At 40.5% G+C, this 25,088-nt stretch overlaps 1 protein-coding gene and 1 long non-coding RNA gene across 2 annotated transcripts in view; one reads left to right on the plus strand and one right to left on the minus strand.

Annotated features, from left to right (window-relative positions):
* The window catches only part of chrm5a (cholinergic receptor, muscarinic 5a), a 46,216-nt gene extending 23,712 nt beyond the window's left edge, over nucleotides 1–22,504 (plus strand). The window contains exon 2 of the mRNA XM_057860465.1: nucleotides 18,778–22,504. Within this exon, the coding sequence (XP_057716448.1) occupies nucleotides 18,833–20,365 (1,533 nt within the window). The 5' untranslated portion in view covers nucleotides 18,778–18,832 and the 3' untranslated portion in view covers nucleotides 20,366–22,504. The remainder of the gene's footprint in view (nucleotides 1–18,777) is intronic.
* Nucleotides 7,127–8,206, minus strand: LOC130931556 (uncharacterized). The gene is made up of 3 exons (XR_009067244.1): nucleotides 8,068–8,206; nucleotides 7,932–7,987; nucleotides 7,127–7,410 (listed from the first exon to the last, which is right to left on the minus strand). It is a non-coding gene; the product is annotated as an uncharacterized LOC130931556 (long non-coding RNA).
* Nucleotides 22,505–25,088: the final 2,584 nt, after the last annotated feature.

The raw sequence follows: 25,088 nt of genomic DNA on the forward strand, positions 1-25,088 counted from the left end.
AATGAATGGGAAAAATTTTGGACGTCCATGTAAGTCAATGGCGGCACCCTTCATAAGCGTCAATGGAATTGGGGAAGTTTGGGGGACACGTCCTATTGATATCTGGTCATTTTCTGTTGATTTGGGGTAATTTTGTTTTTTCCCCATTGAAAATGAATGGGAAAAATTTTGGACGTCCATGGCAGTCAATGGCATCGACATCTATATAGTCAGTTGAATCCAAGTACATTGGCATCAGTAGATTCGACATGCATGGCCGTCAATGGCATCAATGCAATGTAAATTCCATTGGAAATCCCATTGGAAGTGAATGGGACTTTTCCCATTCGAAATGAATGGGATAGTTTTTGGCAAATTTCCGAGGAAGCGTAATTTTTTTCCAAATTCTGTATACAACTTTTATGCCCCTCACCGTCCCGGAATTTTTGATGCCCAAATTATGTGATTTGGTCAAAAATTGTAGGACTAGATACATTTTGAAACTTTTTTTTTTTTCACGGAAAATTGCCGTTTACGGACGAACGGAAAATTTTTCGGGGCCATTTGTAAAGTTTCCTGTGTCACGCGAAAATTCCGGTCGTGCCGATACTTGAACGGTGCCGATCGGTCTAACGGTTCGGGCTGTGAAGCGCGCGTTTTTTTTCCATTCAAAATGAATAGGAAAGTTTTTGGCAAATTTCCGGGGAACCGTAAATTTTTGCCAAATTCTGTATACAACTTTTATGCCCCTCACCGTCCCGGAATTTTTGATGCCCAAATTATGTGATTTGGTCAAAAATTGTAGGACTAGATACATTTTGAAACTTTTTTTATTTTTCGGAAAATTGCCGTTTACGGGCGAACGGAAAATTTTTCGTGGCGGTTTGAAAAATTCCCATCGTCACGCGAAAATTCCGGTCGTGCCGATACTTGAACTGTGCCGATCGGTGCTACGGTTTGGGCTGTGCGTTGGCTCAAAAAAACGCGGAGAATAAGATGAATAAACTAGAAACTGCAATTTCGGGAGAAATTACACACCTTGGTCTTTCCTCTGTGGAGATACAGATCTTAGCCCCACTCAGGTCTATCAATAGAATGGACCATAATGCCAGTCAATGGCACTAAACAAAGTAAAAGCCATGAGAAAAGATTGGGAGAATTGGACGTCCATGTCCGTCAATGGCAGCACCCTCCATAATTGTTAATGGAATCGGGGAAGTTTGGGGGACACGTTCTATTGATATCTAGTCATTTTCTGTTGATTTGGGAAAAAAAAAAAAATTTCCCATTGAAAATGAATGGGAAAAATTTTGGACGTCCATGGACGTCAATGGTATCAACTTACATAAGCGTCAATGGAATCCAAGTACATTGGCATCAATAAAATGAACAAACATGAAGAAATGCCATTGGAAATGAATGGGAAGTTTGGACGTCCATGAACGTCAATGGCATCACCCTCCATAAGCGGCAATGCAATCGGGGACATTTGGGGGACACGTCCTAATGATATCTAGTCATTTTCTGTTGATTTGGGAAAAAAAAAAAAATCCCATTGAAAATGAATGGGAAAAATTTTGGACGTCCATGGACGTCAATGGTATCAACTTACATAAGCGTCAATGGAATCCAAGTACATTGGCATCAATAGAATGAACAAACATGAAGAAATGCCTTTGGAAATGAATGGGAAGTTTGGACGTCCATGGACGTCAATGGCATCACCCCCCATAAGCGGCAATGCAATCGGGGACATTTGGGGGACACGTCCTAATGATATCTAGTCATTTTCTGTTGATTTGGGGAAAAAAAAAAATTTCCCATTGAAAATGAATGGGAAAAATTTTGGACGTCCATGGACGTCAATGGTATCAACTTACATAAGCGTCAATGGAATCCAAGTACATTGGCATCAATAGAATGAACAAACATGAAGAAATGCCATTGGAAATGAATGGGAAGTTTGGACGTCCCTGGACGTCAATGGCATCACCCTCCATAAGCAGCAATGCAATCGGGGACATTTGGGGGACAGGTCCTATTGATATCTAGTCATTTTCTGTTGATTTGGGGAAAAAAAAAAATTTCCCATTGAAAATGAATGGGTAAAATTTTGGACGTCCATGGACGTCAATGGCAGCACCCCCCATAAGCGTCAATGGAATTGGGGACGTTTGGGATATACGTCCTATTGATATCTGGTCATTTTCTGTTGATTTGGAGAAATGTAGTTTTTTCCCCATTGAAAATGAATGGGAAAAATTTTGGACGTCCATGGAAGTCAATGGCGGCACCCTTCATAAGCGTCAATGGAATTGGGGAAGTTTGGGGGACACGTCCTATTGATATCTGGTCATTTTCTGTTGATTTGGGGAAATTTTGTTTTTTCCCCATTGAAAATGAATGGGAAAAATTTTGGACGTCCATGGCCGTCAATGGCATCGACATTCATATAGTCAATTGAATCCAAGTACATTGGCATCAGTAGATTCGACATGCATGGCCGTCAATGGCATCAATGCAATGTAAATTCCATTGGAAATCCCATTGGAAGTGAATGGGACTTTTCCCATTCGAAATGAATGGGATAGTTTTTGGCAAATTTCCGAGGAAGCGTAATTTTTTTCCAAATTCTGTATACAACTTTTATGCCCCTCACCGTCCCGGAATTTTTGATGCCCAAATTATGTGATTTGGTCAAAAATTGTAGGACTAGATACATTTTGAAACTTTTTTTTTTTTCACGGAAAATTGCCGTTTACGGACGAACGGAAAAATTTTCGGGGCCATTTGTAAAGTTTCCTGTGTCACGCGAAAATTCCGGTCGTGCCGATACTTGAACGGTGCCGATCGGTCTAACGGTTCGGGCTGTGAAGCGCGCGTTTTTTTTCCATTCAAAATGAATAGGAAAGTTTTTGGCAAATTTCCGGGGAACCGTAAATTTTTGCCAAATTCTGTATACAACTTTTATGCCCCTCACCGTCCCGGAATTTTTGATGCCCAAATTATGTGATTTGGTCAAAAATTGTAGGACTAGATACATTTTGAAACTTTTTTTGTTTTTCGGAAAATTGCCGTTTACGGGCGAACGGAAAATTTTTCGTGGCGGTTTGAAAAATTCCCATCGTCACGCGAAAATTCCGGTCGTGCCGATACTTGAACTGTGCCGATCGGTGCTACGGTTTGGGCTGTGCGTTGGCTCAAAAAAACGCGGAGAATAAGATGAATAAATAATAAGTACAATAAAGTTGCACAATAACAATACCTTGTTCTTTCTTTCAGAAAGACCAAGGTAATAATAAGTACAATAAAGTTGCACAATAACAATACCTTGTTCTTTCTTTCAGAAAGACCAAGGTAATAATAAAGTTGCACAACAACATAACCTTGTTCTTTCCTTCAGAAAGACCAAGGTAATAATTATAATAAGTTATTGAGTGAGTCCACTCAAATCCAATCCTTACACACAATGAGTTGCCACAGCAACTGTTTAAAAAGTTAAACGATGATTGACGCACACCGCACTTTTGAAGTTCGAGACTCTGGCAAGATCAAACACAAACATCTGTCAATCATCGTTAACTTTAATAAGCAATTCCAGTGCACGTGCCCTGCCTGACCAACCAAGCGAAAGGGAGGGAGCGAGAGTGAGACTATGCGATCGGCTCGGGACAGCTCATCTGTATTTATTAACTTTTTTAATTTAAAAAAATCCGTGTTATACAGAGGGCGCGAAGTTTGAAGCGTGAAGTAGTGAGGGATCACTGTATTTTCAAAATACCACAGAAAACACGCTGAAAACCACATAAACACTACAGAAACAAAGTACAAACACAGTAACTATGCGGAAAAAGTTGAAAAACTGGCGACGACCAAACATGAAAGGAACACAGCGACAAAGACAGTGAAAAAGAACCAACGAGGACTGAAAGAATGCAGGCACATAAAGACGAACTAAGTGTCGAGACAACAGTCAACATGACATGAGTGTCTGAAGGAAGCTAGTAGGAGGAGCTAATCAATGAGAGAAGATAGAAACAAGAAACACAGGAAAACCAGCGAGAAATAACAAAACCGTTTACTTGGTATGAAAAAAGAATAAGCCACCGTTCAAATAAATGCCACCTATCTCGTAATCTCTGAAATAATTAAAATGCCAGTCTATCGTAGGGGCAATATAGCACATGAATTTCAAATTGCCAGTGTGCTCCTTTGTAGAAACATCTATGATTTAGATTCTTTCTCCTCCAGTGCACAGAATGCATTTCTCAGGTGCTGTTCTACATTGTCACATACGACCGTGGGCGCAAGTGTTACCATGGGTCAGTGGGCTGGCTGCAGGACGCAATAACCATTGTGCCAAATACCTCCAGGGTTCTTTGTGTGTCATCCACGCACGCAAGCACGCACACACATTTGAATCAGCCTTTTTTAATCTCTTCATCTCGGTCTCTCATCTTCTGACCTTCCTTGCACAAATGCCAAACATATGCGATTAGCGCTCCCGTTTGTTGTGCTGCTGCCCGAGTTTAGAAAAGGTTACAAAACACCGCATCCGAGCTTCAGGACAGCAATGAGATGACCACAGGAGAAGCGCAATACGATCACTTCGGCTTGACTTTGAAGGAAACTTAGGCATTGCTTATGCATATGGGGCTAATGCAATATTTAAGTTGATACTGCCGGCATGTCATGAGGATGAATCGTGTTCTTTTTGAGTGGGCGAGACCAATGATTCGGCGCCGATTCATAATCTGAATATATGCACTGATTTTACACTTATGTGAAGATCAGACATGGACATCAGACAACCAGACCTCTTAGAATACTGGCTTACTTAATACAGTGTATCACAAAAGTGAGTACACCCCTCGCATTTCTGCACATGCAAGATGACACTTTGACACAATGAAAAGTAGTCTGTGTGCAGCTTATATAACAGAGTTCATTTAGTTTCCCCTCAAAATAACTCAAAATATAGCCATTAATATCTAAACCCCTGGCAACAAAAGTGAGTACACCCCTTAGAAACTACATCCCTAAATGTCCAAATTGAGTAGTGCTTGTCATTTTCCCTCCAAAATGTCATGTGACTCCTTACAGGAGTGCTGTCAGCATTGCTGCAGAGATTGAAGAGGTGGGGGGGTGGGTGGGGGGGGGGGGGGTCAGCCCTTTAGTGCTCAGACCATACGCCATACTCTACATCAAATTGGTGTGCATGGCTGTCACCCCAGGAGGAAGCCTCTTCTGAAGACGGTACACTAGAAAGCCCGCAAACAGTTTGCTGAAGATATGTCAACAAAGCACATGGATTACTGGAACCATGTCCTATGGTCTGATGAGACGAAGATTAATTGGTTTGGTTTCGATGGTCTCAAGCATGTGTGGCGGCGACCAGGTGAGGAGTACAAAGATAAGTGTGTCATGCCTACAGTCAACCATGGTGGTGGGAAAGACCCCAACCTACCTCTTCAATCTCTGCAGCAATGCTGACAGCACTCCTGTAACGAGTCACATGACATTTTGGAGGGGAAACTGACAAGCAGTACTCAATTTGGACATTTAGGGATGTAGTTTCTAAGGAGTGTACTCACTTTTGTTGCCAGGGGTTTAGACATTAATGGCTATATTTTGAGTTATTTTGAGGGGAAAATAAATTAACTCTATTAAAGAAAGCTGCCCACAGACTACTTTTCATTGTGTTAAAGTGTCATTTTGTCAGTGTTGTCCCATGAAAAGATAAACTTAAAACTCAACACTTATTGGTCTCGCCAGTTGGCCATCAGTCCTTGCGCTGAAATACAAAGCTTTGGTTACATTTTTCCAGAATATGTTTTTTCCCCAATTAATTTGTAATAGGAAGATGGCTTTTATGGCATTTTTTTGACACCTTTCTTACAGTGTATTACAAAAGTGAGTACACCCCTCACAATTATGTAGAAACTTAATTAACTAGAACTGTCTGATAATGACTTTTTAACCGATATTCCGATGTTGGCCAACTCCAAAAATCCGATACCGAGATCAAACCGATACCGATATATCCAGTCGTGCATTTAACCTGCTATTGCTAATTGTATTGCGATGCCCCACTGGATGCTTTAATAATGATAAAAGTAACAACATCAAAGTTTTCCATATAAAATAAACATTCTGTGAAAAATAAGGCTAAGGTTAGGGTTTGCCCTAAGATGTTTTGAAGCTACGGAGGTGGTGGGCCGCATCGGAGTCAGACAGCCCCAGCATGTCGTGCTGTGGCAAAATTGTTTCCTATCATGACAAATGACAATTTTTTAAAACAACATTAATTTTTTCCCAATAAGAACCCTATCAAAAATCTATTTGCAAAGTTTAAATTCTGTCTGTCTTTCCTGGATTGAAAAAAACAATTGAGGGCTTTATTAAGGCTTTCCTTTTTGTAAAAACCAATTCTAAAACACGAGGCCTTCAATATTGCTGATTTTAACAGAGGCGGCAACGCACTATGTAGCATGTAGCTGCTTGTTCAGCTACATTTGCCCTACGTGATAGTACGACTTTTATTCTCGAAGTAATAGGACAAGAAAGTAAGTTAATCTATTACTGCGAGAATAAATGTCAAATTTATAGTACGAGAATAAAAGTCGTATTATTACATAGGGCTAATGTGGCTGAATAAGCAGCTACATACTAATATGTTGCCTTATTTACATCAAATTATATTTAATAGAAGGATTTATACTAATGCTTTGTCGTAGTTCACAGCTAAGGTACATGTACGGACAGTGCGTAGCTGCTGACAGCTGCATTGCCCTTATGTAATAATACAACTTTTTTCTCGTGCAATAGTACGACTTTAATTTTGTAGTTCTTTTTTTCCTTTTCTTTATTTGGCCCTAATACTCTGTTGTACTATGTAGCCCCTATATATATCCTTCTGTATGTATACCGATAGGAGCTGCAATCTAGGTTTGGCTAATTGGTTTTGATACGATGACCACCATAAACATCAGGTTTAGGCAATTGGAATCCTTTATGTATATTTTTAATGAACAATAAAAAAAACTTTTCAACAATTAAACAACAATGAACTAGAAATAACTAACAAAACTTTAAACAACAACCAAAAAAAATAGTCGTGTTGGGTCTCAGTCAATTGTTTGTCAAAGTCAAAATCGTCCCTTATTAGTTGCAATAGCAACTAATTCAATGTCTCAGTTTTTCTATTGCAATAGTTTTTCCCTATGTTCGTTGGAGTGCACTCTTTGGAAGAAAAAAAAAAATGTAGGTATCAGTCCGATGACTGATACAATCCTACCACACAGACAGTCCGTCTGTTATTCCCGAATATTCGATGTTCTTGGTTCTTCAATCACTCTGGGTTAGCTCGCCATCGTTGAATCCAATCTGATGATTCTTTTTTTTTTTCTCCACTCAGAAAAAAAACCTGACCTGTATTTAACACAGGTCTTGGGTTACAATCTTTTCAGTTTCATTTATGTTGTACAACTTTTTCAAACAATACTGAGTAATCACTCAATAATAAAAATTCTAATTATTAACTAACATTTTGTGTGCAATAAATTATACATTTTTCACACAAAAATGTTACTTACGCTCTCGAAAGCATTTTTTTTCATGCAACACTGTAAATCACAGGTGTCAAACCGATTCCAGAAAGGGCCAAGTGGGTGCTGGATTTGTTCCAACCGATAACGCGCAGTTTAACCAATGAACTTTAATGAAGTTTAACTGATTACACATGTAAAAGATCTAATTGGGAAAAGGTGTCCTCTTCATTGGTTGGAAAGCAAACCTGCACCCACTTGGCCCTTTCTGGAATCGGTTTGACACCTGTGATTTAAATGGTATATTTTCCATAACCAAAAACAGAAATTACATCTTTCCTTTCAAATGGAAAATATATTTTATAACACCTCAAACAGCAATATATCTTAACAAAAATATCTCACCGAATAGTCTTAACTGACGACTCCTGGTCCTCTTCCTCTCACACAAGGCTTTTGGCCTGAATGAATAAGCCGCTAGCAGTTAGCCATGAATGCAAATTTAGCATTAGCGAATTAGCGAATTGTTTCCACATCTTACCGAGTGGTTTCTGCTCATTATTTTCACCACGCGACCGTCTGAATTCGCTTCAAGCAACAGACGCCACACAGCAACAGTTGACGCATCCGTCAATTTAACTTTCTTTATCTTTTTTCTTTCTTTCTGGAGTGAACAAAACTTTTCCCCCTCAGAAAAGGCCAACGTTCCAAAAGGAAGTGCGCATGCGCTGACATCCCAGTTGTGAGTCTGACCTCATTCAAATGTATCTCATGCCCTCTAGTGTTGTTGTTGGGTATAACGCTTCAATATTTTTCTCTGGGCTAGTATGGAAAGTATGGAATCACCAGTTTCGGATGAGCACTCACTCAGACATTTCATTATGTAGAACAAACTCAGATAAAAAGCTTGAAAAAATAACGAATTGGTTCAAAAGTGCTCTTTAGCATTCAGAAACACTAAAAGAAATGAATAAAAAACATTGTGGTGATCAGTAAACGTTACCTTTATAGAGCAAGTGCATGGAAATAAATATACAATCACTACATTCAGAGGAAAAATATATGGAATCATGAGAAACCAACAAAGAAATAACAATCAAAACACATCTCTAGTTTTTAGTTTCACCACATCTGGCTTTTATGACAGCTTGCAGTCTCATAGGCATAGACTTGATGAGTGACAAACAGTATTCTTCATCAATTTGGAGCCAACTCTCTCTCTCACGTACATCCCTAAATGTCAAAATTGAGTACTGCCTGTCATTTTCCCTCCAAAATGTCATGTGACTCGTTACAGGAGTGCTGTCAGCATTGCTGCAGAGATTGAAGAGGTGGGGGCTCAGCCTGTTAGTGCTCAGACCATACGCCGCCCTCTATATCAAATAGGTGTGCATGGCTGTCACCCCATGAGGAAGCCTCTTCTAAAGGCGGTACACAAGAAAGCCCACAAACAGTTTGCTGAAGACATGTCAACAAAGCACATGGATTACTGGAACCAAATCCTAATGAGTCTAATGAGACAGGCGAGGCGAGGCCCTGAATCTTATACCGGAACTGCGTTCTGGCCCTGAATCTTTTACCGGAACTGCGATCCTGACCGTTCTGGCCCACTTTCACCCCTGGATATTTCACAATCTATAGCGGCCTAAAACTTACTCCAAAAATGACAGATGAGTCATTCCTGATTTTAACCTGCAGTCTATTTCCCTGACAAGAAGAAAATCCTTCTTGCGTGACATATCCCTCACAGTCCTCTGCTCCATATATTGCCTGGCAACTACCTCCACATTGCCTGCAGTCACAAATCGGGTTTTGGAGCCAGTGATAATATTCCTCCAATGACCGGGCGAAGAAAGGGATTTTGGGTAATTGGAATATGCAGGGAGGAAGTACATCATCATCACGCATGGCATTGCTGTAAATCATTCATTCACAAGGCGAGGGGAGGCAACACAGTCCACAGAGCGATGACAAACTAAGTCATGAAACGCATCGGCAGCTGCTTTTGTGCAGCAGGAACTAGCGCCTCTTTGACTGAAATCAAACAAATTAAACTGAATTGTACAAGTGGATAGTTGGCACTATATGTGGCAAATGACACTATGATTACAGATGGCAGCTTGAATGGTGACACGGCACGTATCTGCACTGGCACTAGTAGCGTGCGCCCAAACGTGTCACGCCCACGTGCATCTCCTGACTTTCATGCAAACTCACTTCAATCTTTGCTTTCCACTGAATTCATGGAGCAAATCCATTTAGCAAATTATGTCAGTTACATAAAACGACATGGATCCACACAAAAAACCAATCGGTTCTCGCAAAAGTCATTAGTACTAAAGCTAATTGAACTCCCACATATGCAATTATTACAGATTGGATTTCATTACATTGTACATGTTTTCTTCGGAAGCAGTGGGTGGGATTATACACATTTAATTAGTTAAAATAGCCTAGTTCTGACATTATTACTGCATTTGAGTGTCATTATTATAAGCACATTATTTTTCTCAATTGTACATTTTCATCAGGATAATAGGATGATTAACATTAATGTTGTGAAGTATCTTGTCATTCTGCATAGGCAACCCGACGGAAGGTTTTCTTTTATCATGCAATACGGGGCCGATGTTAGGGGTGTGCTGGGGGTATGACTGCACCTGGGCCTCAAAAGGTATCACATTAGCATCAGCCCAGTGTGAAGAGTGGTCCACGGCAAGCGCAAAACAGGAGGAGCCGAGTACCCTGACGTAGACGCTGTCATAGACTTCATAATATATTGACAGGACACGGGGCACGGGGCTGATTAACTCATTCATTCCCAGCCATTTTCACCGGAGCAAGGCCCTTCGCTCCCGGCCGTTTTACTGGATTTTGACTGATTTTGCAAGGCCCACAGAAAATTCTCTTCTATTGCTATATAAACATGGAATCCACCAAAAGAAAGATTAGACTCTCTTTCAGCAGAAAAAAAAGTTAGATCATATATTTTTCCATTCTTTAGAAATCAGCATTACAAAATAGCTTAGTTAGAGCAATTTTCCAATTTCTGATGAAAAAACAGAGAAATTGAGTTTTTTTGTAAAAGCATACATTTCAACTTTGACTTTAACACAGCTATTTTTCGCTCTGAATGATGTTTTCGTTCTACAAAATAACATAAACAACAAGACGAATAAGGCTTTTGATCGCAAAGTAACAATTTATTTACACATAACTTAACTATTGAACTATTTGCGCACATAACAACGGGGAAGGCTCTTGGCTGCTCCCGGTTGAATGAGGTGGCTCCCAGTAATCTGATGAATCTGGATCAAGATCGGTCTCACTTTTTTCATCATCTTCATCGTTGGTTTCAACCTCGGGCTCAGGATTAACGCAACGTGAGCTCCGCAGAACACTATTTTTCTTCTCTTCCTTTCTTGGCCTGAGATGAGTTCTTACAAAATGTGCTACTGCCCTCCAGTGGCCAGTTTTATTGCTTTAAAATGAGTTTTGAGCATTGAGCATTGCAGTTTAGGTGCAACAGAACCTAGGGATCCCTCTTGTCAAAAAAAACAACAAAACAAAACAAACAAACAAACAAAAAAACGTAAAAGACGTATAGATATGTTTTTGGGACACTGAAACAATTAAAAATAAAACGTATTTATGTTTTTGGGAGCAAGTGGGTTAATAGAGGGCCTATTTCCGTCAAAGCTGACCGAGTGGAAACACAGAAAAAGAGCTTTTTATGTTGAAAAATCTTGTAAATAAATGCTTGAATCCCTGAATTCTTTATAGATCTTAACGTAAAACAGTCTTCACTCTTGGTTAAAAGCAAAAAAAAGAAACGGCCAGTTCGCATTTATTTTACGTAAATATGTCGAATGTGCTGTTAGTCTTTCAGCCACTGTGGTGCCACCGTATCACAACATAGAGCTTTTTACATTGAACATTTTGGGAATAAATGTTTAAATCCCTGAATTCTTTATAGATATGGACATAAAACAGTCTTGATTCTTGGTTAAAAGCAAAAAAATCGGGCAGTTCGCATTTATTTTACGTAATCATGTCGAATGTGCTGCTAGTCTTTATGCCACTGTGGCGCCGCCTTATCACAACAAAGAGCTTTTTACGTTGAAAATTCTTGTGAATGAATGCTTGAATCCCTGAATTTTTTCGAGATATGAACGTAAAACAGTCTCGATTCTTGGTTAAAAGCAAAAAATCATGCAGTTAGCATTTATTCTACGTAAATATGTCGAATGTAGGGGTTGCCACCTGTCCCTTAAAAAAAGGGAATGATCCGAAATTGGGAATTAAATGTTGCGTTCCGTATTGAACTAATAAGGGATATAAATGAATAGATACATTTCTATGTATTTTAGGACTTTTGGGGATGTCCATTTTTTTCTCTGCCTGTACAGCTTTGGGCGTGGGGGCGGTGTACCGTATTTCTCATTTCTGAAAGGTGGCAACCCTAGTCGAATGTGACTGTAGTCTTTTAGCCAAAGTGGCGCCGTCTTGTCACAACAAAGAGCTTTTTACGATGAAAATTCTTGTGAATAAATGCTTGAATCCCTGAATTCTTTATAGCTTTGGACGTAAAACAGTCTTGATTCTTGGTTAAAAGCAACAACAACAACAAAAAAAAAAATGGCAGTTAGCATTTATTTTACATAAATATGTCGAACGTGCTGCTCGTCTTTAAGCCGCTGTGGCGCCGCCCTATCACCTCAAAGAGCTTTTTACGTTGAAAATTCTTGTGAATAAATGCTTAAATCTCTGAATTCTCTATAAATATGGATGTAAAACAGTCCTGATTCTTTATTAAAAGAGCAAAGAACCGGGCAGTTTGCTTTTATTTTCCATAAATATGTCGAATGTGCTGCTAGTCTTTAAGCCACTGTGGCGCCGCCTTATCACCTCAAAGAGCTTTTTACGTTTAAAATTCTTGTGAATAAATGCTTGAATCCCCGAATTTTTTTTTAGATATGAACGTAAAACAGTCTCGATTCTTGGTTAAAAGCAAAAAAACGGGCAGTTAGCATTTATTTTACATAAATATGTTGAAAGTGCTGCTAGTCTTTAAGCCACTGTGGCGCCGCCTTATCACAACAAAGAGCTTTTTACGTTGAAAATTCTTGTGAATAAATGCTTAAATCCCTGAATTCTCTATAAATATGGATGTAAAAAAGTCCTGATTCTTTATTAAAAGAGCAAAGAACCGGGCAGTTTGCTTTTATTTTCCGTAAATATGTCGAATGTGCTGCTAGTCTTTAAGCCACTGTGGCACCGCCTTATCACCTCAAAGAGCTTTTTACGTTTAAAATTCTTGTGAATAAATGCTTGAATCCCCGAATTTTTTTTTAGATATGAACGTAAAACAGTCTCGATTCTTGGTTAAAAGCAAAAAAACGGGCAGTTAGCATTTATTTTACATAAATATGTTGAAAGTGCTGCTAGTCTTTAAGCCACTGTGGCGCCGCCTTATCACAACAAAGAGCTTTTTACGTTGAAAATTCTTGTGAATAAATGCTTAAATCCCTGAATTCTTAAAAGATATGGATGTAAAACAGTCTCGATTCTTTATTAAAAGAGCAAAGAACCGGGCAGTTAGCATTTATTTTACATAAATATGTCGAACGTGCTGTAGTCTTTAAGCCATTGTGGCACCGCCTTATCACCACAAAGAGGTTTTTACTTTGAAAATTCTTGTGAATAAATGCTTGAATCCCTGAATTCTTTATAGATATGAACATAAAACTGTCTTGATTCTTGGTTAAAAGCAAAAAAAAAACAAAAAACGGGCAGTTAGCATTTATTTTACATAAATATGTCGAACGTGCTGCTCGTCTTTAAGCCACTGTGGCGCCGCCCTATCACCACAAAGAGGTTTTTACTTTGAAAATTCTTGTGAATAAATGCTTAAATCCCTGAATTCTTTATAGATATGGACGTAAAACAGTCCTGATTCTTTATTAAAAGAGCATAGAACCGGGCCAATTGCATTTATTTTACGAAAATATGTCGAATGTGCTGCTAGTCTTTAAGTCACTTTGGCGCCGCCTTATCACCCCAAAGAGGTTTTTACTTTTAAAATTCTTGTGAATAAATACTTAAATCCCTGAATTCTTTATAGATATGGATGTAAAACAGTCTCGATTCCATATTAAAAGTGCAAACAACCGGGCAGTTAGCATTTATTTTACGTAAATATATCAAATGTCCTGCTAGTCTTAAGCCACTGCGGCGCCGCCTTATCACCACAAAAAGCTCAGCGCAGCCCATCGCTCCTCCCGCAGCCCAGCAAAGGAGCCATCGTCCCATCCAAGGTGGTCCCCTGGGCCACACGCGCACCCATCAATCGCCCTTCAGGGATGGCAAACGGGGACGCACCACCAGCCCCACAGGATCCAACCATCCCACAACCTTGGGGTGTGATGCATTAAAAACAAGGGGAAGCCGGGTCGGGACTGTATGCCCCCGAAATGAATGAGCATGTAAGTGCCAGCATGAAAGATATATACAGTGCCGAAGTGAGACGTGCGTAAGTTAAGAGGCAGGCTCGCGCGGGCGTGGCACCCTCCACCGGAACCACCGGCCACAGGGCCATCCCTCCAACTTCAAACAGTTAGGATGTCTATGAGGGTCAATGGCAACCAGTGAGTTTAATTTGGGGGCATTTAAGGTCCTTTGCTGTTGATTTTCATTCACTTCCTGGTGACTTTTAGGCATATCTGGGTCACTCCCTGATGAGTTTGGGTTACAGAAATGGAAGTGACCTGGAAATGAATAGGCAGTGACTCAGACTCAACAGGAAGTGACCTGTAAATGCCCCGAAAATGCAAAGACTAGCTACGAATGCTCTGGTTTTGAGTAACCGAATGATCATTCGCCCCACCCAGTCTATAGTCCCTGACAAAAGTCTTGTCGCTCATCCATTTTGTAGGAACAGTTGCTAATAACCCGACTTTTAATGATTCAGTTGGTTTCAGAAATGTTTCATATGAAAGCTAAGAACCTCCCAAATGATGTTGAATGTACAAAAATATATGTTTCACTGAAACAAGATTTATCATTTAATGAAGACATAAAGGTCAAATTTTGGCAAGACAAAAGTTTTGTCGCCTACAGAAAGTAGTGTGAACATTGAACAAAACATGTACTTCAAATACAAAAATATGTTACATAACATAAGTGAATTAAGTAGCGGTGCTGTGAAATCCAAATTTAATATTTTGTATGACTTCCATGGGCTTGAAGGACTGCATCCATGCGGTTCGGCAAGGAGTCATACAATTTATTGATGAAGTCATCAGGAACGTCAAAGAAAGCAGTCCTGCATGCCTCCCAGAGTACATAAATATGTCTGGACTGGCCAGTCCTAGAGGATCTTGATCTTCTTTGCCTTGAGGAAGTTTGAAGTCTGCGATGGAGCACCATCCTGCTGCAGAATTTGTCCCTTTTTTTGGTTAGGAATGTAAGAGGCAGCTAAGATTTGTTGATATTTCAGACTATTTATGTTGCCTTCCACCCTACAGCACCCCCATACTAGATGTAACCCCAGACCATGATTTTGCCACCACCAAACTTCACTGTTTTCTGAGTGAATCTCGGATCCATGCCTTAGTTCTTCTCATACAACAGTACGGCTGTATAGTGGAGAGGACTCCTTCTACCGTACACGTCACAGCGCCCTCTTTCTCAGCTCGAGACTGTTGCGGGAAGTCACTTCTATTCATGGCGCGGGATTCAAAAACTTAAATAATATAGCGATCGCTTACACACACATCCAAGCGGTCCATATCATTCAGGAGCATAAAATACAGCGTTTATTATGAAATAAACATGCTTTTTCATGTCACGGGCACTTTGAAGATCGAGGATCCCTTTAACCACAACTTCATTTGGCATGCTTATCATTAGCCACACCGGAAATATCTCTTTTTTTCTGTGTCTCGTAGTCAACATTCAACATCAATGCAATGTGTCAAGTTCGAAAATAGACCCTTAGTAGACATTTGTAAAATTACCCAAAAATTAGGAGAGAAGACACTCAGTTTTCTTGGCCAAGGAGAGCAAGGAGGGACTAGACAGAGAAATGCTAGATTACGCTGTACAGTCACCAAAATTGATCTAAAAAAAAAACCCTCCTTGCTCTTTCTTTTATTAGGGGTTTGTCCTAACACAGAAGGGTGCCGCCCTAAAGGGAGGGGGAAAGCAAGCTGGAGACACCCATTTGATTTTGGTTGGCTATGTTTGAGCATGTAGGTGGAACTAACTAAATGCACGTGTGTAAGCAAGGGCACTTAGGTAAAGTGGTCAGAATGACCCAGACACTTCAGTTATGCAATGCTGCGGCCATGGAAGATGTCCTCGAATGGAAGATTGTCCTCGAAAGTCTAGACGAAAGTCCAGACGTAAGATGCTGAAGATGTCCTAGAACAGGGGTCCCCAACCTATTCCACAAAGGCCCACTGTGGGTGCAGGATTTCATTCCTACCAAACAAGATGACAACACGTTTTCCCCAATCTGGTGTTTTACAAGTGCAATCAGTTGATTGCAGTCAGGTGTGACTTGTTTTAGCAGAAGCCTCATTGGTTCAACTGTCTCTGCTGGATCGGCTGGAACAAAAACCAGGACCCACAGTGGGCCTTGAGGACTGGGTTGGAGACCCCTGTCCTAGAAGGTCTAGTTACGCAATGTTGCGGCCATGAAGCAAGGCAGTTGTCACCCCGACCCTTTTTAACACTTTGTAACACTTAAACATTATACCTAGTATAACAAGCAATAATCATTTACTGGTTATATCAAATAAGAAAAAATATGGCAATATGTATTATGTATGTATTAGGTATATATGAGCACAAGCAAATATTCAATCAATCAAGCAAATATTCAATCAGCCCTCGATAATTAACTCAACACAATGACACAGTGCCCTCTGCTGGTAACATGAACACATATAAGGATTTTTTTTTTTTTTTTTTAAACAGTGACACCTTTTTAACGATATATCAATAACTTTTTGGGATACAAAGTATCACGATATATGACCATTTATCATCGGATATTTTGTCACTTCCCTACAACATAATGAGGATTAGAGGTGTACAAAAAAGTAGTAAAGTTGATTACAAACTACCACCACAACAATAAACCAAACCAAAATCCCTTTAACAGACACAATCAAAAGTGATATGAAAGTAAAGTCCCTCCTGTCGTGAAATGGCTCTCTGTAATGATAAGAAATTGAAGTGATGTGATGTGATATGTTGTACAACAAGGTGAGGTCCAATCCAATACTTGTTGGAGGACCCCCCCGGAGACGGGAATGTTATTTGTGTGAGCCTCAGGCTGCTGCTGGAGCTGTCAAATGAATACGGATGCATGAGGAAGCCATTTGTCAAGTGGGGATGTTTTGGTAAAACATTGCAATGGGACACATCTCCCAAATAAGGTTAAGGTTTTCCAACTGCAGAATCTAATAATTGAAGGGTTGCTGCTTTCATTTTCGGCGATGTGTTTGCTTTAAAATCAAATTTTACCGCTTGGAAGGTAACACTGCACTTGTATCAAAAGCAAAGCAAGGAGCATGACTGGGAAAAAAAATCTTGTTTTTAGACTCATTTGTAGATGATGTGTGAGAGCCTGAGGATGTGAATGAAAGGTTAGCCTCTATGCACCAACAGAAATATTTAAAAATGAAGTTATTCCACTGCTAAATTGAAGTCATTTTAGATTCACCTACGCAAATTCAATCAGCACATTAAGAAAAGGTGACCTTTGTCGGTCATGTGATGCACAAACTATTCATTTCTAGATGATAAATGATAAATAAGTCATTAGAGCCACAGTGTGAAAGCACACTTAAAGGCTCAGGAGTACCATCTGCTGGTGAAAGAGGTTACTTTCGCCAGGCTTTGTATTTATCAACACTTTCTAAGACATCATTTTTTTTGGCCAACAACAACTCAAAAATACACTGCTGGACAAAAGTATTGGCACCCTTGCAATTCTGTCAGATAATGCTCAATTTCTCCCAGAAAATGATTGCAATTACAAATGCTTTGGTAGTAATATCTTCATTGATTTTGCTTGCAATGAAAAAACACACAATGGAAAAAAAATTACCGCATTGGTCCAAATATAAGACGGCCCTGATTATAAGACGGCCCCCTCTTTTTCAAGACTCAAATTTGAAAAAAAGACTTTTTGAACACCAAATTCATTTTTATACAGAAAAAATAATTACAGTACATCCGAAACAAATACTTATAACAATATATTGAAGAGAAAAAGCATGTTATTCTGTCTCATTCACATCTTAATATCTGAACATTTAAATATGTAAACTAAAGTGCAATCACATTCGTAAATGAATGGCATCTGGTTTTTGAAATGTAAATAAACTAGGGCTGTCAAACGATTACAATTTTTAATCGAGTTAATTACAGCTTAAAAATTAATTAATCGTAATTAATCGCAATTCAAACCATCTATAAAATATGCCATATTTTTCTGTAAATTATTGTTGGAATGGAAAGATAAGACACAAGACGGCTAAGTACATTAAACATACGGAACATAAGTACTCTATTTGTTTATTATAACAATAAATCAACAAGATGGCATTAACATTATTAACATTCTGTTAAAGCGATCCATGGGTAGAAAGACTTGTAGTTCTAAAAAGATAAATGTTAGTACAAGTTATAAAAATTTTATATTAAAACCCCTCTTAATGTTTTCGTTTTAATAAAATTTGTAAACATTTCAATCAAAAAATAAACTAGTAGCACGCCATTGTTGATGTCAATAATTACTTACACAATGCTCATGGGTGCTGAAGCCTATAAAATCAGTCTCACCCAAGCGCCAGCAGAGGGTGGCAAAACTCCATAAAACACAATTAACATGTGGGCATTTCACTCTACTGTCATTTAAATCTGTCTGAGCTGGGCATGTGCGTTAATTGCGTCAAATATTTTAACGTGATTAATTTAAAAAATAAATCACCGCCCATTAACGCGATAATTTTGACAGCCCTAACATATATATATTATATTATATGTATAAGACTAATAAGTATTTTTTGTCCAAAAGACTAAGACAAAAATTAAAAAGGCTGCCGAAAATAACACTGTTTGGTTGGAATGAAATCCTGCCCCCATAGCGAGCTCTTGTGGAGTAGGTTGGAGACCTCTGATCTAGTGGCTAGAAAAGGCATTTCCACTAAATGAACTTGTTTTTTTGTCTTGACAGGAAATGTCAAATTCAAAGCGTGGCACGACGTTGGACTGCAACTAAGCACACCACCATGGAAGCGGAGCGTGCACTAAATGCCACAATAAATAGCAGTACAATGGATAGCCAGCTGGTCACACACAGTCTCTGGGAGGTGGTCACCATAGCGACTGTGTCTGCCATTGTCAGCCTCATCACCATAGTGGGGAACATTCTGGTGATGCTGTCCTTTAAAGTCAACAGCCAACTAAAGACGGTAAACAATTACTATTTGCTGAGCCTTGCGGCTGCAGACCTCATCATTGGCATCTTCTCCATGAACTTGTACACTTCCTACATTCTGATGGGTTACTGGGCTTTAGGGAACCTGTCCTGTGACCTGTGGTTGGCTGTGGACTACGTGGCCAGTAACGCGTCAGTCATGAACTTGCTAGCGATCAGTTTCGATAGATACTTTTCCATCACTAGGCCTCTTACGTATAGAGCCAAACGTACTCCCAGGCGGGCAGGCGTCATGATAGGTTTGGCCTGGTTGGTGTCGCTCATTTTGTGGGCACCGCCTATCTTATGCTGGCAATACTTTGTGGGGAAAAGAACCGTCCCCGAGAGACAATGCCAGATTCAGTTTTTCTCAGAACCCATTATAACATTCGGAACGGCTATCGCTGCGTTTTATATCCCCGTGTCAGTCATGACCATCCTCTACTGTCGGATCTACAAAGAAACTGAAAAAAGGACCAAGGATTTAGCAGAGCTTCAAGGAGCCAACCAGTCCGCGCAACCTGATGTGACCAAGCCTCAAATGATCCGATCATGTTTTAGTTGTAAATTAAGATCCGGCTCGAAGGACTGCACTCAGGCCTCGTGGTCGTCCTCGTGCAGGAACCAAGCTGCCAAATCCGCTGCCTCCAACACCGACGAGTGGTCCAAAGCCGGTCAGCTGACCACCTACAACAGCTACCCGTCCTCAGAAGACGAAGACAAGTCCGTGTCTTTTGGGAACCAGGTTTGTGAAGTCAGCAAGAGCGCGGCGGGGAGCGAAACGGAGCAGCTCAGCAGCTTCGACGAGGAAAACTTTTACCAAACGTCTTCCCAAAGCAACTCTCAAAGGAGTAGCAAGCGCGTGTCGTATAAGTTCAAGTCCAAAGACACCCTCGCGCCTCACCCGAGCAAAAACGGTGACGCCAAAAGCGCCTTTTCTTCAGCCGAGTCCATGAGCACTCAGGCCGCCTCTTCAGCATCCAAGGACGTCACGCTAAAGAACCACATGACCAAGAGGAAGAGGATGGTGCTGATTAAAGAGAGGAAGGCAGCTCAGACCCTCAGCGCCATACTTCTGGCCTTCATCCTTACATGGACGCCTTATAACATCATGGTGCTCATTTCCACCTTCTGCTCGGACTGCATTCCCCTGTCTCTGTGGCACCTCGGCTACTGGCTGTGCTACGTCAATAGCACCGTTAACCCTATGTGCTATGCTCTCTGCAACAAGACTTTCCAAAAGACCTTCCGCATGCTTCTCCTCTGCCAGTGGAAGAAAAAGCGGATTGAGGAGAAACTCTACTGGTATGGACAAAACCCAATTGTTGGCTCTAAACTTTCTTGAACTATTCTAGACTGTTTACAAACATGATGACGTAGAAGGCAGCGCTCCCTAAGGACCAGATACAGGGACATACATTCTTGGGGTCAAATTGTTTGGTTGGAAGTCAACTTTTGCGAGTAAATACTGTATGAGCTACTCTAGTAAAACCAGAAGCTTGGGCCAAAAACTCAAAAGTGAGATTTTGACAGACTTTCCTAAACTGCAACGACATTTAGAATCAATTAGAATGATCATCCATCCATCCTGACACGCCTCTACAGCATTGCGTGGACATCGGGGACAGTGCCTCTGGATTGGCAGACTGGGGTGGTGGTCCCCTGGACCGGAGGGTGTTTTCCAATTATAGAGAGATCACACTCCTAAGTCTCCCTGGTAAAGTCTATACAGGGGTGCTGGAGAGGAGGGTCCGTCGGGAAGTCGAATCTCGGATTCAGGAGGAGAATTGTGGTTTTCGTCCTGGCCGTGGAACAGTGGACTAGATCTACATCCTCGGCAGGGTCCTCCAGGGTGTATGGGAATTCGCCCAACCAGTCTACATGTGTTTTGTAGATCTGGAGAAGGTGTTCGACTGTGTGCCTCTGGGAGTCCTGTGGAGGGTGCTCTGGGACTACGGGGTACCGAGCCCCTTGGTAGGGGCTGTTCGGTTCCTGTAAGACCAGTGTCAGAGTTTGGTCTGCATTGCCGGCAGTAAGTCGAATTTGTTCCCAGTGAGGATTGGGATCCACCAAGGCTGCCCTTTGTCACCGATTCGGTTCATAATTTTTATGGACAGAATTTCTAGGCGCAGCCGAAGTGTTGAGAGGGTCCGGTTTGGTGGCTTCAGCATGGCATCTCTGCTTTTTGCAGATGATGTGGTGCTAGTGGCTTCATCAAGCCGTGACCTCCAACTCTCACTGGAGTGGTTCGCAGTCGAGTGTGAAGCGGTTGGGATGACGACCATGAGGCCATGGTCCTCAGTCAGAAAACGGTGGAGTGCCCTCTCCGAGTAGGGGATGAGATCCTGCCACAAGTGGAGGAGTTCAAGTATCTTGGGGTCTTGTTCACAAGTGAGGGTAGAAGGGAGCAGGAGATCGACAGGCGGATCGGTGCAGCGCCTGCGGTAAAGCGAACTCTGCACCGGTCCGTAGTGGTGAAGAAGGAGGTGAGCGGAAAGGTGAAGCTCTCAATTTACCAGTTGATCCACGTTCTTACCCTAACCTAATGTCACGAGCTGTGGGTCGTGACTGAAAGAACAGGATCCCGGATACAAGCGGCCAAAATGAGTTTCCTCCGCAGGGTATTCGGGTTCTCCCTTTGAGATAGGGTGAGAAGCTCGGTCATCCGGGAGGGACTTGGCGTTGACCCGTTACTCCTCCGTGTTGAGAGGAGCCAGCTGAGTTGGCTCGGGCTTCTTGTTCGGATGACTCCCTGGAGAGGTGTTCCGGGCATGTCCCACTGTTGGGAGGCCCCGGGGACGACCCAGGACACGCTGGAGTTAAGTGGTAGATGATGAGATCCATCCATCCATCCATCCAATATCTTGATGGTCCGACCCCCCAGTACAGAAGCTAACTCTTGGGACATTAGAATGATCAAAATAATGAATTTTTAAAAGGTAATAAAAACATAAGAAAATAGCCAAATAACCTTGAGCAATGTTTGCTCTTCAAAAGTCCTGAACAACCAACTTTTACTCAAATAAATCAGACTTACATTTTGATCTTCTAGAGAAATTAACACCACTATTGGCATCAGGTGCGCTTCAGTTTGCTACTGACATCTGTAATGCAATGAAAGGTTCTGCCTATAAAAGCAGTCTAACACAGCTTTAGGACAAAATCCTATGAGTGAACATTTCTGAGGTGGGAGTTTATTCATTAATCATTTAGAATACTGATTTTAAAAAATATTCATAAAAGACACACATTACCTTCGAGGGGGGTGTCATATCTAATTTTACACTGTTAACATCTGCTTTCACAAATGATTATCTTCACGCATAAGCGCAAATGTTCCAAAATTTGTGAACGTGACACATGGAAAAATAAAACAAAACGCAGTACCGCACACTTCATCTATCATTATATTTCATTATCCTGTGATGGTGCCGTCTGATTGAAAATAAACCAGTTCAGAACTACCACTAATTAAATGACAAAAACAAACTATATCCTGTATATATATATATATATATATATATATATATATATATATATATATACAATTGGGAGTTGTATTTTTTTGTAGTAAAATTTTCATTGTACGTTTCTGTTCGCCAAAAATATCGCTTTAGGTGACGTAAGTCTGATGCGCAAAAAAAAATGTTTTTGTTCAATAATTAAATGAAAAATACTTAAAAATAGTTTTTTTATGGTTGTATTTAGCTTTAAAACATGTTGAAATTTTGATTCCCACATGCAGAAAATGCCATGACTGTTACACAGTTGACAGTGAACTATGTTTGTGTTAGAGATGCATAGTATAGAGAATGAAATACCTTCAGTCCCATCCGATTTATGGGGCGCCATTTGTAAAGCAGCACATGCTGAAAATTGCGACATTTTCTCACATTTAGCGCCACACAGTGTTTAAAATGGTGTGAAATTTTTAGTCACTTTTTTTTTTTTTGCACATTTACAACATTATTTAGCAACTTAAATATTTATTTTTGAATAAGAAGTTTTGGACCTGAATGTTTAAATCCAGAGCTAAATATTTAATTTAAATCTTAAATTTAGATCCTATATCCTAAATGGTAAATCAGGAAACAGTCGGAACTAAATATTTAGCTTAATATGCAAATTCACATGATTGGAGACTGGAAGTAACAAAATAAAAGCTGGTGGAGCAGCTCAGACTGTCTGTTTGCGTTGCTTGAAAATGAATAAAACCTACTCAATGGTGGCTGTCTGCTCTTGGACGTGAGTCATTGTGATAATAACAATATACAGTGGTACCTCTACATACGATCGCTTCGACACACGAACTTTTCAACATCCGATGTAAAATTTGACTCGCCATTTGTTTCTACATCCGACGACATGCTCGAAATACGACGACAATGGCAGCACCGCAGACGAATGCACGGCAGATTTTCTTGTGTGACAAATCAACACTGGTTTCAGAAAAGGTTGGTACAGGTGGTGAAACAAGGAAAAAGTTGACGCTTACCTTCTAAATGAAGATGCAAATGACAGAAAAATATGAGCGTAGGGTGGGCATCCGTGAAATGGCTCAACAATACATCTCCACGGTCCTCCTCCGACCATCGTTCGCCAGTCTTTATAAGTTAAGCTGACAATTCTTATTGTGGTAACATCTCCACAGAAATCGCCAACTTCGCCACATTTTTATCATTTATCTCACAACTTATTCAAAACAAAAACACCTTCTGTCTGTCTTCTCAAGAAAACATTCAAAGTGAAAGTGAAACTCAAGCTCACCGGTCTGTCTCTGGCACGTCAGCCCCGCGGTGCGTTCAGGGTCAGCAAAAAACGTCCGCCACATTAGAACCCGATTCGTTACATTAATACAGGAATTATTATTATTATTCCGATTTTGATTTATAATTTATTTGTTTTGCTATGTGTAATTGCCATTTGTAATAGTACCAGCAGTATTTTTTTAAGGATTTAGTGAAGGTTTTTGGGCTGTGGAACGAATTAATGGAATTATAATGTATTCCTATGGGAAAATCCTGCTCGACATACGACCATTTCGATTTACAAACAAGGTCCTGGAACGGATTAACTTCGTATGTAGAGGTACCACTGTATAGGTAAAATAGATATTTAGGAGAAACTACAGTGCCCTCCATAATTATTGGCATCCCTGAAAAAGATGTGTTTTTTAGCTTCTAATATATATTTTTTTTATTCAAATAATATGGGACTTTAATGGAAAAAAAAGAAAAAAATCCAACCTTCAATACAAGTGCATTCATTCAGTGGGGAAAAAATCCCACATAAAGAAAAAATTATGTGACATCAAATAATGTGTGTCACAATTATTAGCACTCCTGGTGTTAATACTTTGTACAACCCCCTTTTGCCAACAAAACAAGGTCTGGGGACTGACACGACCATGGGTGGAGCTTGATTTTGTGTACGGTGAACCATTTCTGTGTAGATTTGGCCATATGTTTAGGGTCATTGTCTTGCTGAAAGACCCAGTGACGACCCATCTTCAGCTTTCGGGCAGAGGGCAACAGATTTTGATTAAAAATGTCCTGGTATTTCAAAGCATTCATGATGCCATGTACCCTAACAAGGTTCCCAGGGCCTTTGGAAGCGAAACAGCCCCACAGCATCACTGACCCACCCTCATACTTCACAGTGGGTATTAGGTGCTTTTCAGCATGCGCATCTTTCGTCCCAGGCTTCAACACGGTCCCAGTTAAAGCCTGGGACCATGTGTATCTTTGTGTGAGACCAAGATTGAGCTTTTTGGCAACAAACACTCTAAGTGGCTCTGGCGTGCCACGAAAGATGCACATGCTGAAAAGCACCTCATACCCACTGTGAAGTATGGGGGTGGGTCAGTGATGCTGTGGGGCTGTTTCGCTTCCAAAGCCCCCGGGAGCCTTGTTAGGGTGCATGGCATCATGAATGCTTTGAAATACCAGGACTTTTTAAATCAAAATCTTTTGCCCTCTGCCCGAAAGCTGAAGATGGGTCGCCACTGGGTCTTTTAGCAAGACAATGACCCTAAACATACGGCCAAATCTACACAGAAATGGTTCACC

This window comes from Corythoichthys intestinalis, chromosome 15 (genome assembly GCF_030265065.1).
Source record: "Corythoichthys intestinalis isolate RoL2023-P3 chromosome 15, ASM3026506v1, whole genome shotgun sequence".
NCBI lineage: Eukaryota > Metazoa > Chordata > Actinopteri > Syngnathiformes > Syngnathidae > Corythoichthys > Corythoichthys intestinalis.